Here is a 17822-nt window from a genome sequence, read left to right as displayed (position 1 = left end):
ACATCCATGAATCCCAAAAAACTGCACCTGCTCCTGTCTAGGCAGTATGTCTTCTGTGGATGTTGTTTCCATTGCTGTCAATACAGCACTTCTCAATAGTAATAAACATACAAATATAGTACGAATTACAGATATTGCAATAAACAGCAATTGGGGATTCTTTTGTCTGCAGTTAATTTACTTTTCTATGAAGGATGGACTAGCTGCAAAGCCTGCAACTTCCACCTTGTTTGCCTGTTATCCCTGGGTGGGTGAAATTCTATGGCCTGTTAGGCAGGAGGTAAGATCCTAATGGGCCCCTTTTAACCTCAAAAGACCCTAAGAATCTCATGTATGGGTTCTCTCCATTTAAATAGGAGCAAGTGCTGCAGATATATTGGTTGGGCAGCCAATACTACTATAAGAGTACAACTGAAACGGTGATTAAGCCAGGGCCATGAATTGTGTAACTCAAAGCACATTCTGCAGATGAAGTATTTCCAAAAGTCATATTTCTATTCAAAATTCTTGCCTCAGTGTTTGACCAAGCAGTGCCACAGAAACCCAATATCCTGATATGCTTGAGGAATTGTAAGAATTCAAGTGGGAGTTAGTTAAATATATGGGCATTTCTTCTGCAGCTACAGTATCTTAGTTCATTCTCGTAATCCTCTAGCTCAGTAATTAGCATTAGTTGTACTATGGCCTTGAACAACATTTCTGGTACCTTGGTATCTAGCTTTCCTGCTTATTTGATAACTTCAGATCTTGAAACTTCCTATATTTTAATATCACGGTGTTAAAATATTCTGGGTTTCTTTGCAAGGTACAAGATGGAATGCAGCAAACATAGTCTGTGTTTTCATTCCTTTACTGGTTTCATGCCATGAAGGCAGAGACTCATATATATATATATATATATATACAAATTTTTTAGTGCATGAGGCTTCTCTTCTCCCCTGTTGTTGTTATAATGATACATGATTCTCCTACTAAACAGCTTTTGTAACATTAAACTTTGCTGCAAAGCTTCATGCCCCTTGACAATTTGAGAACAAGAATCTGAAGAATCTATCAAACTAGGGTTGTCCATGCAGCGAGACAGTATAGGTGGAAAGTGGACTTTGTAGACCATGGAAAGCTATTCCATCTCAAAAGGGAACAAATTGCATACAAAAGAATTCTCAGAGGTGGAAAAAATCTAAAATTGTCAATGATGGGCAAGTTTTTAAAGAAGCTTCATTCCAACATCAAAGCAAATAAATGTGAAAACTTAGAAGTAACTGCTGGCACACGGCATTTAAAGGAAAAACAGATTGGAGCTAGAAAAATTAGTACGCCTCTACCCCGATATAACGCTGTCCTCGGGAGCCAAAAAAACTAACCGCGTTATATCGAACTTGCTTTGATCTGCTGGAGTGCGCAGCCCCGCCCCCGCGGAGCACTGCTTTACCATGGTATATCGGGTCGCGTTATGTCGGGGTAGAGGTGTATTTATACCTATAGAGTTTCAAATTGTCCTGCCAAGAGCTGAGTAATAGACTAGATAAGACTATTTTATACACTGAATGTCAAAAACCCTATTATCTCTAACTTTTTAGTCTAACCCGTGGGGTTGCTAAAATTTGTCTTGCTCGTAATTTAACACTTCAGATTTAACTGAAAGTATTCTAAGTATGCTTTTTCATCTTAAATCATTGTGCAGTACATTAGTGCTGCAATATCAGGTTGTAAACACTGCAGGGGAACGTGTAAATTCCATTGGAAAGCTTTTTAATCACACAAAGCTTTTATAAAACAGGTCTCTCTTGGTTTATTAATAAAAGCTTACTTTTACCAAATCTTAATTTTGGGCCTAACTTAACTTGATAGTGTCCCTTTTAACAGTAGTATTTACTATTTTGTTAGGCCGATTCACATCCTAATTACTTTGATGATGAGCCCTTCCTGATATCTAGCCTGAATCTTGCCTTAGCTTAAATGTTTGTTCTCTTAATCACACTATTAAACCAAAGGTGGAATGTGTTCATATCAAGCTCTTTGTCACTTATCTAACTTGTATACCATAATTACTAGTAAATAAATGTCTGTAGTGCTACTAGGCTCTCAGTGTTTCTGAGGCAGCATTCCCTTTCTCCCCCCTAAAAAAACTTAAAACCAATGCCACTTCAACTTTAGGTTTTAGGGATCTATGAGTCAGATTCTGCCAGACATTACTTGCAAGTATTCCATTGTGGGAAGAGGGAGATGATGTTTACCTAAGGGTTTTTTGGTTTCTTCTTAAAAGGCCAAAAGTAAGTAGTTTGGTTTTAAGGTCAGGTCTTAATGTTTGGCTCAATGCTTACACTTAACTGTTTTGCTTTCTCCTCTTAGCTGCTTGGTACAAGCACTTACTACAGACCAGTCCCGTGTGACAATTGTGTTGCTTTGTTACAGATCAGAAGTTTGGTCAAAATCGGCGCCACCTCTTCCTCATGAACCATATTGCTCTGGAAGACCACCAAGTAGACAAGTATCCTTACCAAACCTATTACAAGAAGAGCCAGCTGCCAAGGTTGTGGTGACCAAGAATGATGAAGCTCTGCAAAAGATTAATGCTCTAGAAAATGAACTTGCCAGTTTAAGGGCACAAATAGCCAAAATTGTAATCTTGCAAGAACAGCAGAATCTGCCAGCAGGTATTAAACTCTCTCACTTTCATATCAAATTAGCTAAAAGGAATCTGCTCCTTTAAAACTGATTGCCCGACGTGTAGGTATACTGAAGTCAGTTTTGTGAGGTCAGTAATGATATGCCATGAGGTCTAGTGTCACTGAGATACTAATTATGCTTTTGGAATACAGTACATATTTCAAATGGCTTATGAAACAGTGACAACATGTAGCTAGAAATGTTTGTCAGCAGAAATCTCTAACAAACTTCAATGCTTATTACATGACTAAGAATAAATAAGCACAGTACTTGTGATATCTTCTCAGAGCTTATAACAGACCTAGTACTCTTCAGAGAATTGTAACTTGTTACAGTGGCTGCTTATTTCTTAGGATTGGCTTCTAATACCATTGACTCCATTGTCTCTGCGGCAGAAGTTCACAAATTAAATCCTCTACATGAAAATGGGCTCATATCGGTCAGTGCAATAACACACAAGAACTTTGGGGCAGGAGGAAAGGCTTGAATTGTTACAGGAGCCATTCTTGGGATCAGATGTTGGTCGGAAGGCTCTTGAGTGCCAATTTCTGTTCAGATGGAAGCTAAAAATCATACAGGGCCCCTGATAGTGAATGTCCTAACCTCAGTCTGCATCCCTCCGACCCCCAACAATACTTTGTATTATATAGCACCTTCCACTGAGATACTTGGCATGCTTTACAAACTTGAATTGTTGCAGCTCACAAGGATAGTAGGGCCTATTCTGTACCCCTTACAGATAGGAATGAAGGGTGAGAAACTGCAACGGAGGTTAAGTGGCTTGGCCACAGTCACCTAGCAAGTGCATGGGAAAGCTGGGAATAGGTATACTGATTCTCTCCTGGGCTTTAACCATTATATCATGAATGCTGGCTCTCCTGAAGAGGTTGTAGTTCAGTATCCAAATCTGTGAGTGAATAGGGAAATAATGTGACCACTATATGTGCCATTAACTCAGTGCACTGAAATAGTTTGAAAGAGAATTCAGTACCATTCCTCCTTTTTGAAAGCAACAGTAGCTTGAAATTAACACACTTCTAAACATACCAAATTGCTAGAATGCTAATAATGACCTAAATAGCAAATGTCCTTGATTAATATTTTTGTAGGTGTGATTTTTCCTTCTGTTCATTAGAGGGCTTCCAATCTAGATTTCAGTTTAAATAGCGTTTTCCTTTACCCCCCTCTTCTGGTAGAATATGGCAACTACTTTAAATATGTCAACGTTATACATCTGTCTGTCCCAGATAGTTGGTTTGGTTCACTTTTAAGATTAAGGGTGGGTGGGTGAAGATTTTTGTTAAATAAAAATAAGGTCCCGATTTGCATGAGCAGAGTCAGTGACTGAAAATTCCATAGTCTTTTTTTTTTTTTTTTTTTTTTTTAGAAACAAAACATTTGTGAAGTTCTCTCTGCCAGGACCAGTGTAATATCTTTGACTCCTGTAATACTGACTTAATATTCACCTAAAGTGTGCAAGAAGCTTTAATTTAAGCTTTTTGTTACAAACTAATTGGTTCAGACAGTCGCCAGATTCTGCTCTTGAGTCTTAGGAAGGCTTTCAAAAACCAAAGAAAAACAGGAGTGGTAACAGAAACAAGGTGAAGACTTTTTAACTGGGATTCACACAACTTTTTGAACTTTGCCATTCAAGTTTAAGACTCTTATGTGAGAAGTCCTTCATTTCTGAAAATAATTAGCACAAATAACTACTGCTTATATAGGGGTTGTGATTACAGTCAATAAGCAATTTCATTTAGAATCTTGTCTTGACAAATGACAAGTATAATTGGAATTTTTACTTGGGATGCATTCATTGCTGTTGTCTGGCCAAACTGTTGTTTAATGTGTGTAATTTATTTCTAAACAGTGACTTCTTCCAGGCACAGTGGCTTCCTTAAGAATGTAACTTAGCCTTTCAAACTATCTCCAAGCATCATGAAATACTGATAGACCCCAAAAGGGGGCAGAGTTGGTGGAAACAGATCCTGGTGTTGAACAAGTTTTATAGGTTTGACATGGATGTGCATCTGCTGTTAGTATCTCAACTGGGAACTGAACATCCTTTTGGAACAGTAATTAGCTGAGGTGGTTTTAATGCTCTCATTTTTAGGTGGTTTAGGACTTAAACCGGGCCAGTAGTCTTGTGTCAAGAACCTTTTGAGGAAAAATAAATTGATATGCAGTAAATCTGTTCCTTTTCAAAACACTTGATGTACCAAGCTTTTTTTAAAAGGGCATTTAGTTCTTACTGGGAATGAATGTCTTGGTATGTTTTAGCTGGATTAAGTCCTACTGCATCAGCTCCTTCACCAGCGCCGCCGCCACCTCCTCCTCCTCCTCCTCCTCCTCCACCTCCACCACCTCTTCCACCTTCTGGGGTACATCGGAGTATGTCTGCTATTGATCTCATTAAGGAGCGGAAAGGCAAGAAAATAAATGTAGGACAGACTTCGATAGATAATGGTCCAAAGAAGCCTGAAATACCAAACATGCTAGAGATCCTCAAAGACATGAACAGTGTCAAACTGCGTGCAGTGAAAAGGTGAGTACACAATAACTTGTGTAATTTTATTAATGCAAAGTGTAAAGCCTTACTCAGTTGTTTTCATGGAGAAACATTTGAATTTTCGACTGTTGCTGATCTAGCATTTGAAAGGCAACACAGGAATGCAAAGATGCTCTAACTTCATTCTAAAGACTTGCTGTGTGACTGTTAGTTTCCCTTTCCCTTTGAAGACCAGTGGAAGGCACAAAATGCAAATCACCTGACCCGACTGATCCCGTAGCACTAATAGCTGAAGCTCTCAAAAAGAAATTTGCTTATCGATACAGAAGTGATAACCAAAGTGAAACTGAAAAACAGATTCCAGAGTCTGAAACAAAGGCAACGTCAGAAATGATGCAGGTGAGTATTGAAATTTTTGACACATCATAGGGTTCAGTCCTACATACATTGAAGCCAATGTTAATATCTCTTCAGAAACCTTAGATGGCTGTCAGACCATCTCCATCTCCACAAAACCCCAATAAGCATTCCCAGGTGTGCCACAAATTGCAACATAGACATGGGCAATGTAGCCAATTCTCATTCTTTTGTATTATAAATCTCAGAGTATTTGTGTATCCGGGAGCTAGGACTTTATATGAGAGACTTCATTTTTTTTTTTTTAAATGAAAGTTTTGAGCCCTCATAGTTGTAGAGAGAATCCATAAAATATCAACCATAAGGATTACATCAGAGGCAACCTGAAATGTGTGTGTGCTTTTTCTGTTTGTGTGTGTTAAATGACTTTGGGGCCTGACTTGTGATTTTTGAATGCTTAGTGTTGGCAATACTGCATGTGCCTATTGGGAATAGGTAGACAATTTAATGAGAATCCAGAAAGCTTGATCTGTTCATCAGCAGTGCTGGGGAGTGGAGAGACGGTTTTCATTCAAAGCACTGCAGGGGGCAAGTTTATCTACGGCTTCTGCTGACCAGGTAAACCATGAGCAGGCTAGAGAGGTTTTATTGCATCTGTCGGAGAATAACAGAGTTCTCACTTTTTGTTTGGGTACAGCAAGTCAGATACTTTATTTTCTCTTTATGCAATTGCATAGAGGGAGAGAGCTAAACAGGTCTCTCAACAGGTAAATAATTTCAGCAAACATTTATACCTTTTGTTACAGACAATGAGCAACAGCTACATTTTGTTTATACATAGGTCATTCTGATATCTTGTTTTGCTCACTAATGTAGACTCTTAGTCTACATTCCATATTATCTACACGTTATCTACACAAGGTCACAACAACTTCTCACACAGTTCTTTCTCACTCGCCTCACACATTCCTCGCTTCTACAAATCTCGCGTTATTAGGGTTACAGTTAGCCTGACTCTTGCTAACAAACTGTCATGCATTGCAATCCCCTTCCTGTCAGTTCTTTCTCTGCTTCCACAACCCCCCCCCTTTTGTACTACTAGTACAACAAACCTTCTCAAATCTCTATTTGCATTAAGTCTTGGAATTCAGATTCTACATCAGATGCTTCAACCTTAGGTGTTTTGATTGGATGTAATGACAATGCATGATGAGCATGGACATGAAAGGTATTACTATTATTATGTCCTTTACAACAACAATAACATAATCCTAAATTAACTAATAGCAACACAAGCAATAACATTCCCATAGCAATAATATGATGGGGTTGTTGTACAGTTTTAGTCATAAAGCACAATGCATCATACTTAGTACATAAAGTGGACACTATAAGCTGTATGAAAGGCATACTTTTCAACTTGAGATATATATATATTAAAGCATGTGAATTTGCCCTTGTATTTCAGAGATTCTCTGAACCTCTGGTAACAGTGAAAGCAAATTCTGAAATTGATCAGGCACTAAACTAGTCCAATTAAAGGGTATCTGGAACCTAAGGGCTACTTGCAAAATTCTGTCTGCAGGCCAGTAAATAATATGATTGCCTGCAGTGGTAATGAGATTAAAATGTATGTCTTGCAATGTGGTGGTTTTAATATACACACAGCTATCATTAGCTTAAAAAAAGTAAGTGTCTTGTCAGGGTAGTTCCTTGTCCCCTATCCTTCCAGCAAACGTAGACATGAACAGTAACAACTTCTCCTGGCTTCAGTTTACGAATACATTGAAGCTGTGGGGGTTCTAATGGCCAAAATGTCCATTGACTCCCTAACCCCATCCAAATGTCAGGTGTAATCCCAGGAGCACTGACTAAAAATCGATTGGGCATACCAGGTAGTCTAATTTCCCAGATGTCTCGGTGAATTACCCAATCCCACATGCATCCTCCCCATGGACCCGGCAGGATTCGGTATGTGGGAGCCCACAACCCTCCAACCGGTCCATATGCTTGGAAGGAGCACTGTGAATGTCCGCACTTCCACCCAGAAAGTCTCCAAGTATGTCTCCATGGCCACAGATCAGATGGTACTCCTGATGTGTCTGTAAGGGCAGTGGGCCAAGTCTGATGCTCTAGATCATTCCGAATGGCCATTACCTGGTCATTCAGGAAATCCTGAATTTCTGAATATGCTAGATCCCACTGCAATGCCGTCCCAGCCTCAATGATATTCAATACCATCTCTGTCAGCAACTTCTGGGTCATAGAACTAAGGGCGGAGATAACATGTAACTCACCAACTCCAGCCTGTACCTGGGTTAGCTGTGCCCCAGAAATAAGGCTAGTGGTCTTCTCTAGTTGCCCCAATTTCTCATGATGTTCTTGGTTCTTAAAAATATTCCAAACTGCTGCTGCACTATTGGCATCATCCCAAAGGGATCCGGTCACGTCTCTCTTCTTTTAAGAGGAAATAGCCCAAGCCCTGTGTTGTGTTAATCTAATGGCAGCCCTCTTTGAACAATTTGGGTATGTAGAGGTGATCTGGAAACTGGATAAGGGCAATAAAATTTAACAGTCCCTAGTATAGTGTTAATCACAGTCCATTGATATCCTAATACATCTCTCTTTGGTGTAGTACTATACCACATCTGTTGGTTGAACACCTTTATGTATTTCCGTGAGGCATGATATTAATGGCATAAGAAGGGGTGTATTGCAATAAGGTACAGGTCACATTATTAGTCACTGGAATAATTTCTATGCAGTTAAAATGTCCAGTGGCAAAACAAACTCTTTGGGTATTCGTTTAATTGTTCACTAATTAGGTGACCAAATAACAATAAGGGCCTCTCTCATTTAATACAGTGCAAATTCCAGGAACAGCCATCATATCTACTTCACTATAGAACCCATCAATTGCAATTACAGATTCTTGGGGTTCACTGGTAGTGATATCATGTATTTTTATCTCCACTGATCCATTTGTTTTCCATTCAATTGTTCGCTTATATGGGATATCCTGAACCTTTAAAAATAATTTTTTTTCAAACAATATTTAAATAAATCACTAAAGTGTGAAAGCCTTGGCCAATGGCTTTATCAAATATATGGCATTGTCTGTATTTGGATGTGTTACAGGGGTAATAGTGTAATGGAGGAGATGGCAGGGGCAATGGCAACAAGGTGCCTTTGGTAGTTATCATTTAAAATCCAATTAGGGAGGGCAATCCATGCTGAAGGACTTATCCAAAACACAGGGCGCAGCCTGTAGAATAAACCCCAAAATCCAATCAATACCACATTCCCAAGCATGGGTCCCACAAGTTTCTTTCTGCCAGTGTATAATGCTTTGTTTCTTCACCAGGGTCAGTTCTTAATGTCTTTTGTAGTCCGGAATCCCTGGACTTTTGTGGTTTCAATGAAGCAAGTGTTCCTTCTTCTCTTTTCCTGAAACAGTCATGGTTCAGCATCATACAAGGGAGAAGTTACTAGCACTTCAGTGTCTCCCCCCCCCCTTTTTTTTTCCTGCTGTCCAGAAGGCACAGCAGAGCTAGAAGGAGAAATAGGCTTATCAGTCGGAGAGTCCTCCTGAGGTGGAGGGGTCTTTTTCCAGTGCGAAGCATGGGTCCAGGTAGGCAGTCCTTGGCACTTCACAGCGGTGTTGGTGGTTAACAGGACTTGGAAAGGGCCTTTCCAGCATGGAGCCAAAGCAGTCTTTCGTTGATGGACTTTACGTAGACTGAGTCTCCTGGTTTCAATGAATGGCAGGGCTACTAGGGTCTTTGGGTAGCACTTCCTTTATCCATGAGAAAAGAAACCTAACACATTTCATTAATGCCTGGCAGTGTTTTGCAGATCTCATAGTTGCTTGGGCACATTCAGGCCCCCCTTTTCTTGGCTGTCAGCCAAGTCTTAGCTGTGGGCAGTGTCCTTGGATGGGGCCAGCGTCTTATCTTTGGACTGAGCTTGCTAGCTATTTTTTCCAGTTAACTCGTTCTGTTCTTTTTCCTTCTTCCCCTCTTGGCTTCTTTTAACCTACAAAGGAAACTTCCACTCTTCACTCACACACCTTTTCCCAACAATGAACACATACACATTGCCATTACACAGTACATTAGTCTTATTCAATGTATGCCATATACACCCTTCCAGTAAAATAACTTTATTACAGAGCTTTGGAGCAACAAACTAGGACAAGCACACCTACTTTTGAGGAGTCCACTCGGTACAACCTCTGGTGTCCAATAGCTTTCCTCCCTCCCCAGACCTCTGGCTAGAAATCTGAGGTAGCCAGAAGGATCCCATGTGCAATATGGGGAGTGGGTTAACCTTCCATGTCCTTGCTTCCAAAGACTGTTGGTATGCAAATTTTAACAACAATTTTTCAATTAAAAAAATCTGGCCAATGAAGTTTCTTTTTCTTACTTAAGCAAATGTATTAGACTTTAGTATATCACATTTTCCTGATTTATCCAAACACTTTGTATTCCAAGTTGAATAAAACAAGTATCTGCTTTTTGATTTAACCCTTCTATTTAATTTTGAACTAGACTGTCTTATAAAAATATTAAACACAACAATTCTGGCCACAAGACAAACACCACAAGACAGGACATAGAACACAAAAATAATTCCTATTGTACCAGTAAATGCATGGTACGTTGAATGCTGTTCAGCTGGCATCTGTTTTCTCTGATCTGAAAGACAAAAGAACAGAAGTCTACCCCTTCTGGGCAGTCAGTCATTGCTTAAAATATTTCCTTTATATACAAATACTCTTGTTGATTTTAGGCAAAACAGAGGAATTACCCCATATTTCCTTGTATTTGTTTATCTACTTATCAGGTAGATAATTTGCATTAGTACAGATGCTTTCTGGCTTGCTTCTGGATCCAAAGCTATCCACAGCTTAGACTCTTACTTAAAAAGGACACAATTAACTTTTAACTCCTGTTTTCAAACACACAGTGATCTGAAAAAGACAACACCACCTATTTTGGTAGGTTTGCATTTCTTTTACCTCTACTACAATATACACTGCATATGTTCTGGAGAAAATGCACATCCTCTCCACAATTCAATTTCCACAACACTAGCAGCATCAATTTCTACACAAGGTGTAAATATTTCTTTTGTGCTTACAAAATCTCCATGCACCTCTAGTAAAACAGTTCGACCATACAGAGTCAGGGGCACTGTCCTTCTTTCTCTCTACCAGATCTTTTATCTGCTATTTTGTTACCCAAAAACAAATTAAAATCTTTTATTCTCCTGGCTTTGACTACCCTGCTGCAGCCACAACCTTTGGTTTTTAATTAAAACATTTTAAATCTTGTAAAGCATTAAGTCACCTTAAGGATTAAATGCTAAATACCTTAAACAACACTAGTTTCCTGTGTCTGGCAAAAGTATTCTCAGTTTTGCAACTTTAAAACAATACCAATTCATCTCAAACTTATAAAACACAGATTGTACACAGCAGGAGTGTTCTTCAGCAAATTAGACTAAGGTTTTCATAGTCGAATAATTCCACTTAAATAACCTCTTTCCTGGATTACTTACAGACATTCCTACCAAGTTTCACTGCTTGATTCCCTCTAGCAACTACAGAGTTAACTTCTCACTCTCTTTTCTTCCACTATGCCCTCAAAGTTTCCAACCTGTTTTCCAATCTCTCTGTTGCCTGCCCGCTTGGGCCCGATCCTGCTTTTCTCGCTGAACCGTCCCTTCCATGGGCAGCTGCTTGTTCCACTACCAATTTAGCTAGGAGGGTGGGCTTCTCAACTAGCCTCCACCCTTCCTGGTCTCTTCCTTAAACATTCTTACTCACAAGGCTACCCGAATCCTCCCTCGTGAGGCTTACCACTTGGGCAAAACGCATGGCTCATTGGCGTTTAACTATTCAATTTTCTCTTGTGGCAAACACGCTGCTGTTACAGCATATATTGAGCTCAAATAATTAAATTTTGACAAGTCCCTGAAGGACCGGTACTTGCTTAGCCAGTGCTTCCTTTTCTGCGTAGAAGTCCTGTCTCAAGGCTTGCAACTTGCCCTGGGCGTAGGTTTGAGTTGCTGCCTGGTTCATGATCTATGCTCTTAATTACTCAATTCTAGTTATCAAGTACACAACTCTTCCCATTACTCCAACTTCTCTATTGCCCAGTCCTGCTACGACTGGGGTAGATCCACCTGACACCCTTCCCGGTCAACCGGGGTGGAGAGAGGAATGCTAAACCCCTCTCCGGTTCTCAGACTTACTCTGCATCTGAGAGTAGGCGCACTTTCATACTCACACACGTACGTCCAGACTGGCCACGTCTGTGTATAACGTTCAGAGAAGGCGCTGTGCAATCTCCAACTTGCTTCCTCTCTTGGGAGGGCAGTTTTTATGCCCTGGGGTCTCCTGGGGCGTCTTTTCAGAGATTCCAGTCCAGGCCAGCTGCTTGTGGTTTCTTCAGCGTCCCCAAACCACGCCGGCTCCAGGGTCGCAAAGGCAGACTGTTGGATCTCACTGGACAGTTAAGCTTTGCAAATGTAATCTCAGTACTGTAACTTGTATTGCCTTTGGTTTGACTCTGTCTATATTTTTTCACAGCCAGCTGGGGCCGAAATCAGTTTTTCTTTGTACTTAGCCTGGTCTGCGTTGATTCTTGATCTTGAACGCAGATCAACTTTCTCTTTAGCTGAATTTCAAATTAACCCGTTCCTTTCCTCAATAGACAAATTGCTCCCATTGTGTGTCAGAGGCTTTTTGGTGATTAAAAGCTCCTCTGAGATGTATGATCTTATTTAGATTGAAGGTACTAAACAATAGTGGGCATTGTTTAGATGGATTTGCTCGCGTGTAAAAGATTCCAATTATCTAAATACCTGCAGGTTGTCGGACCGTAATGTACGTACATGAAATAAGCTGGGGTACCCTTAGGGGGTGAGAGGGAATGCTTAGACTGTCCCCCACCCATTTTCCAATCACACACATACAGGGGGGATGCCCTGTCCGCACATAAACTAAGGATCTCTCCCTACAGGGCACTCACACAGGAGAGGCTAACGAGGATGGCCACGACCCTCCTACACCTCCCTTCAGCAAAGAGCGTCGGCTAGTCTCAGAGAGACGGCGCCGCTTACTCTCGTTGCATCCAGTGAGATGATCTGACTGTCAGTGGCTCACACAGAGAGGAAAGGGGAGGGAAGATGGGTTCACACACTCCTAGACCCAGGTAGCTTCCTCGCCGGACAGTGCCAGGCCAAGTTAGCCCACCGTGGGTCGGATCTCCTAAAAGATCCTCTAGTTACCGGGCTTGCGTTAGAGTAGTTCTGGTCACGAGCCAAAAGACTTCGCAGAGTACTCTGGGCGTCTTCCGGTAACTCTCAATTCACACTGATGTACACACACACACACCAAGGCCTCTATTTTCAGGTACCACAATGCATCTACACTATGAGGTAGTAACAACCCCCCTTGAGGCGGTAAAAACCCCTCAGCACCTGTGCATACCTATGCATCTCTCTTATGCATATGGGGGCGGCCAAACTAACAGGTCCCCAGAACCGCATACAACTACCTTATTGGGGGCGGCAAAACAATTCCCCAGAACCGCTCTGCACCTGACCTTGCTGCACAGTCAATAAGTTCGGATGGCGTGAGCCCAACAGGGACTGATGGCCCCACGGACAGTCCTCCTCCGACACCCCAATATAGATTTCAAAAGGTCTCCTACCTCTATTGTGGCGCCATGGGATTCGAAGGGGAATGATCCATCCGTAGCAGCTGCCGCTGCCTCTGCGGGCGTTGCCGTCCCAGACGAGCCCCCAAATTGTCGGAGAATAACAGAGTTCTCACTTTTTGTTTGGGTACAGCAAGTCAGATACTTTATTTTCTCTCTATCAATTGCATAGAGGGAGAGAGCTAAACAGGTCTCTCAACAGGTAAACAATTACAGCAAACATTTATACCTTTTGTTACAGACAATGAGCAACAGCTGCATTTTGTTTATACATGGGTCATTCTGATATCTTGTTTTGCTCACTAATGTAGACTCTTAGTCTACATTCCGTGTTATCTACACAAGGTCGCAACAACTTCTCACACAGTTCTTTCCCACTCGCCTCACACATTCTTTGCTTCTACAAATCTCGCATTATTAGGGTTACAGTTAGCTTGACTCTTGCTAACAAACTGTCATGCATTGCAATCCCCTTCCTGTCAGTTCTTTCTCTGCTTCCACATATCACTAAGACTTTAAAAGGCAACCGGGTTCCATTTTAAAAATAATGACTTTTCCCAGCACCATGTTTAAATTTATTTAAGTTGTGTTTAAAAAAGATTGAAGTAAAAGGGTTTTTCTCCCACGATCAGTTTCAAGTAGTTCATGCAATGCATCTATCAGCATTTCTAGTTACAAAACTTAGAATAGGAATCCTTTCATGTTTCTCCTTTTTATTCCCGTGAAATCCAGTTTTGTTGGGCAGTAAACTTTGCCTACAGTCTGGTAAACAGTCACTGAGCATTGTGGGCCAGAAAAGAACAAATAAATAATCAGATTAATCTCTTGCACTTCACTCAGCTGGGAAAACAAATAGCAAAAGAGGCAGAAAGTATAATAACCTTACTCATACAGCTGGATGTGTTCTGGGTCTGATTGGGGAAGAACTAGATTACCAACCATAAGCATTCAAAAATCAGGTGACTTAAAGGTTGTTTTTTGGTTTTCTGGCTTGAGTTTTTGGGGTGCATTCAGGTAACATTTGCAGGTTCTTTTCTACAACCATGAGGGCTATATTTTTTTGTAACAAGGGCTGAGATTCTTACTTGATTACTTGCCTCCAGAAGTTGGGAATTTTAAGAGAACAAATCTCACAAGACTTGAGAGAAAATCATGAGTTAATATATGACTTGTGGCATGGAATGTTCATTACTACTTCCACTTTGAGATTGTGGTCCATCTTTTGTTGGGGCAAGGGACTTGATTGGATAGTAAACGTCAGAGGCTAATGGAACCGGAGAGTTGCTGGAAGCCTTTGGTAGAGAATGTTGTGGTGATGACAAATACTAGTTGTGGTCTAATAACATTTTTAACCATAGGCAGCCTTTTCTCCCCTCGCTCTCTCTCCCCGTCCCCCACTCCCTCCCCCCCCCCCCAAGTCTGGTCCTCACATTTCATTATACGTGATTTACAGAGGACTTGCAACAGATGAGATTGTTAGCACTAATGGCAAGAGTGCCTTTGTGGATTCTGTGGTGCAGGAAAAGTCTCAGTCAGCAGACTTGTTCTGGGAGCGGAGTCATCTGGTTAATTTGAGTAACTTCACTTGGTTCCTGATATGAGTTTTCCCCTGTGAGACAATTTCTAGTTACTTTGTGGGTAAGATTCATCTAAATCAAATCCAGTTTGCATCCATGGCACCAAGGCAAAGCAGACAAATGATGGGTGGCCTCTGCTTGAGTTCCCGGGGCACTTATGAATTTGGATTATAAAATGATGCTACAATTTCCAGATCTGTACATATTGTAACATACTTGTTTTTCATTTTCAGTTTGGACCACACATGCTGAAGCCTACAGGAAAAATGAAGACTTTAATTGAAAAATCTTAACTACTTTTATATCACTACAAGAGACTATTCAGCTACTTTTATTAGAAATCAATGTTATGTAGTCAGTGTCTCTTGGTATTTAGTGCCCTCCTACAAAACCAACCAAAAAAAAAATACTGACCTAAAATTATAAAAACATAGTGCCTTTGTTTTACATGTTGAATTCTAGAGGTATTTGTCCTTATGTGACTTTTAACAAGGGGGTTGAGTTGAGAGACAGTACAAGTTTTTAAACCTATAAACTTTAAAATCTAGCTTTCAATACCTAAAATACTAAGACTTTTCTGTGGTAGTTTTATTTTAACACTAATTTATCTGTACAAATGTTTTTATATGTATGACTGACTGTCTTCAGACAGTTTGTGTAAATGATAATAATGGGAATGAAGTACTGTCAAGTTACTGTCAGTCATTTACCTCTCATGTAATACCTGATGTAACAAGTTTCTTGCACTGCAGCATTTAGTTTGAGACTAGCAACTTCTGTTCCAAATGAGATCTCATTAGTTTAACACAGCTTTCGCTGGTTTTAGCCTGAAAAGCATAAACAGCTCATGCAGGGGTATGTTTAGTTAATAATGAAGGAGAAACAGATAATCTTCTAATAAGCTTCACTGATTTTACTTGTTACGAAGCTGAGTGGTATGGAATAGAGCATTTGAAAAATAGCAAGATTTCTCAACTGAGACTGCCCTTCTCTCAATGCAGAATGTTCCATTTTCCTCCCTCCGGTCCCCCCCAATATATATAGTGCCTTAAAGGTGAACTTGATCATCTTGAGCAACTGGCCACAGCTAGCTTTAGGTTCAGTTCTCTGTCAACAGGTAGAGCAATGTGTGTGAAATAGGGTAGAATAGCAGTGTAAATTAAAATACTTCAGACAGACTGTCAGGGTATGTGTTTGAGTGAGCAAATGTGGAAGTCTGGGAAGTTACAAAGTAGTAGAGATGAGAAGAAATGGAGTGCTTATAAATGAACTATAGGGTGTTTGTCAGTAAAATCTTACTGCTTTCGGAGGCCCTGATCTCAGTTGCAGCTGGGGAGTGCTTGACACACAGGAGAGATGTCTTTACCCTCTACACAGTTAATGGGGAGGTCTTGTGCTGGGTAAGCCCCCAGCATAAAGCAGAAGAGACTGAAGGCTACCCTTATTTGTGCTAACTGCCCATGGCCCCAAGGTAATATTTCAGCAGGCAGGAATATCCTGACTACAATCCCTGCACTAGCTCCAGGGAAGCACTGGTTTAGGAGATCCTAGACAGGCTGGGTCACCTGAAGATCACCTAGGGAAATCCTCTAGGCACCTTTTTATATTGCAGCTTTGTCCTGCGTGATCAGCACCAAGGTGGATCATCAGGGGGAAACAATATGAGTCTTTTTGTACACAAATGCAATCCAGTTTTCTCAAGTGTTGAAAAATTGGGTAGAAAACATTCTGGCATTCACAGGACTAACAAGCAGGAACACACCAGAACTAGCTTGGCTACATATCAAGTAAACTGACAGCAAGTTTTTTTTGAATGTGGATAAATACAAGTAGAGAAGGTGGGTCAGCAATCTCATTCTAAAGGAACAGTTGGCTACTGGAGTTGTGATGCAAGTGCTTGTTCTTGAAACTTCATTTTTTTTTTTCTTCAACTACTGGAAAAGTGCAGCATTTTCCATCCACCAAGAGCCACTTTGATATAAGTTATTGAAGATGTATAAAGCATGCTAGTCAGTATTAACAAATTGAGATTTAAATAGTATGATCAACAAGGACTTTATTTCTGATGTAATACTTGAAAGTGCTGTATTATTTACAAAGCTGTTAAAGTAAAAAAAAAAAAAATGGATAAATGTTTTAACTAAAAATTGCTCTTTGTTCTTCTAAATACTTCGAACAGTATTTTTTTCCAAAGTCACATTACTTGGTCTCCAAAGAGTTATTTGTATTTAGTGCTACACTGAGATGTACAAAATAGAAAAAAACAAAATGCTGACTTGACTTTGGCAGTGTCTGCCTTGATCACATGTGCATTAGTTGGCTGGCTGAGGGGAAAATGGTCAGTTGAAAACAAATTCAGAAGTGGTAGAGATCTGAAGGGAGTCTAGGTGCATCCTCCTAGGATATTTAAAAGTACCCAGCTCCAGTATTGCACTTTACTCCTATGTCACAGCATTAGAGTGTATGCTGTGAAAAACGCTACTCCTGCACAGCAGCATGGTGGAAATAGTCTGGGAAAAGCTGTGTGAGTATTTTAATTTAAAGTGCAGGTGCTTGTTCTGTTCAAGCAGTGGAGTTGTGGAAGCAAGTGAGCAAAGGATACTTCATTTTTACTCTTGGTGCCTAAGTATGGATTCTTCCAGACTTCCTTCCTCTTAGTTATGTAGAGGAGTTCAGAGATCCATTCCTCAATAACTTTGCTTAGCATTTCCTTCTTCTCCTCCTCCACAAGACTTTTTTTTTCTTCCAGACCCCTCATACTCGTCAGTAACCAAGCTTTCAGGTGGGTTAGCCTGTTTTTCTTGGCTTGACACATGTAGAGGTTTGCAAGTAAGCAGGTTCTAACCAATGCTATACAATCCAAGGTACCTTTCAATGGATCATTCTATCTCTTCCATCCAGCACTTAAGTGCCCCCGGAACTCACAAATCCTGTGTTTTGGCACCTAAACTCAGTGCCTAATTTTTTGTTGAAAAAGTTCTT

At 40.5% G+C, this 17822-nt stretch overlaps 1 protein-coding gene across 5 annotated transcripts in view; it reads left to right on the top strand.

Moving 5' to 3' along the window:
• MTFR1 (mitochondrial fission regulator 1) overlaps positions 1–17822 on the top strand; it is a 76699-nt gene that overhangs the window by 19564 nt on the left and 39313 nt on the right. For 4 of the 5 annotated variants that reach the window (XM_054021094.1, XM_054021095.1, XM_054021097.1 and 1 more), the window contains 4 exons: positions 2416–2657; positions 4951–5215; positions 5410–5578; positions 15074–16989. In XM_054021094.1, coding sequence (XP_053877069.1) covers positions 2416–2657; positions 4951–5215; positions 5410–5578; positions 15074–15133 — 736 coding nt within the window. In that variant the 3' untranslated portion in view covers positions 15134–16989. Of the gene's footprint in view, positions 1–2415; positions 2658–4950; positions 5216–5409; positions 5579–15073; positions 16990–17822 lie in introns of those variants that run through there. The other variant, XM_054021096.1, reaches the window with a different exon arrangement.

Source organism: Malaclemys terrapin, chromosome 2 (assembly GCF_027887155.1).
Source record: "Malaclemys terrapin pileata isolate rMalTer1 chromosome 2, rMalTer1.hap1, whole genome shotgun sequence".
Lineage (NCBI taxonomy): Eukaryota > Metazoa > Chordata > Testudines > Emydidae > Malaclemys > Malaclemys terrapin.
The sequence above is the reverse complement of the archived record's forward strand: the minus strand, read 5'-3'. Positions and strand labels throughout refer to the sequence as shown.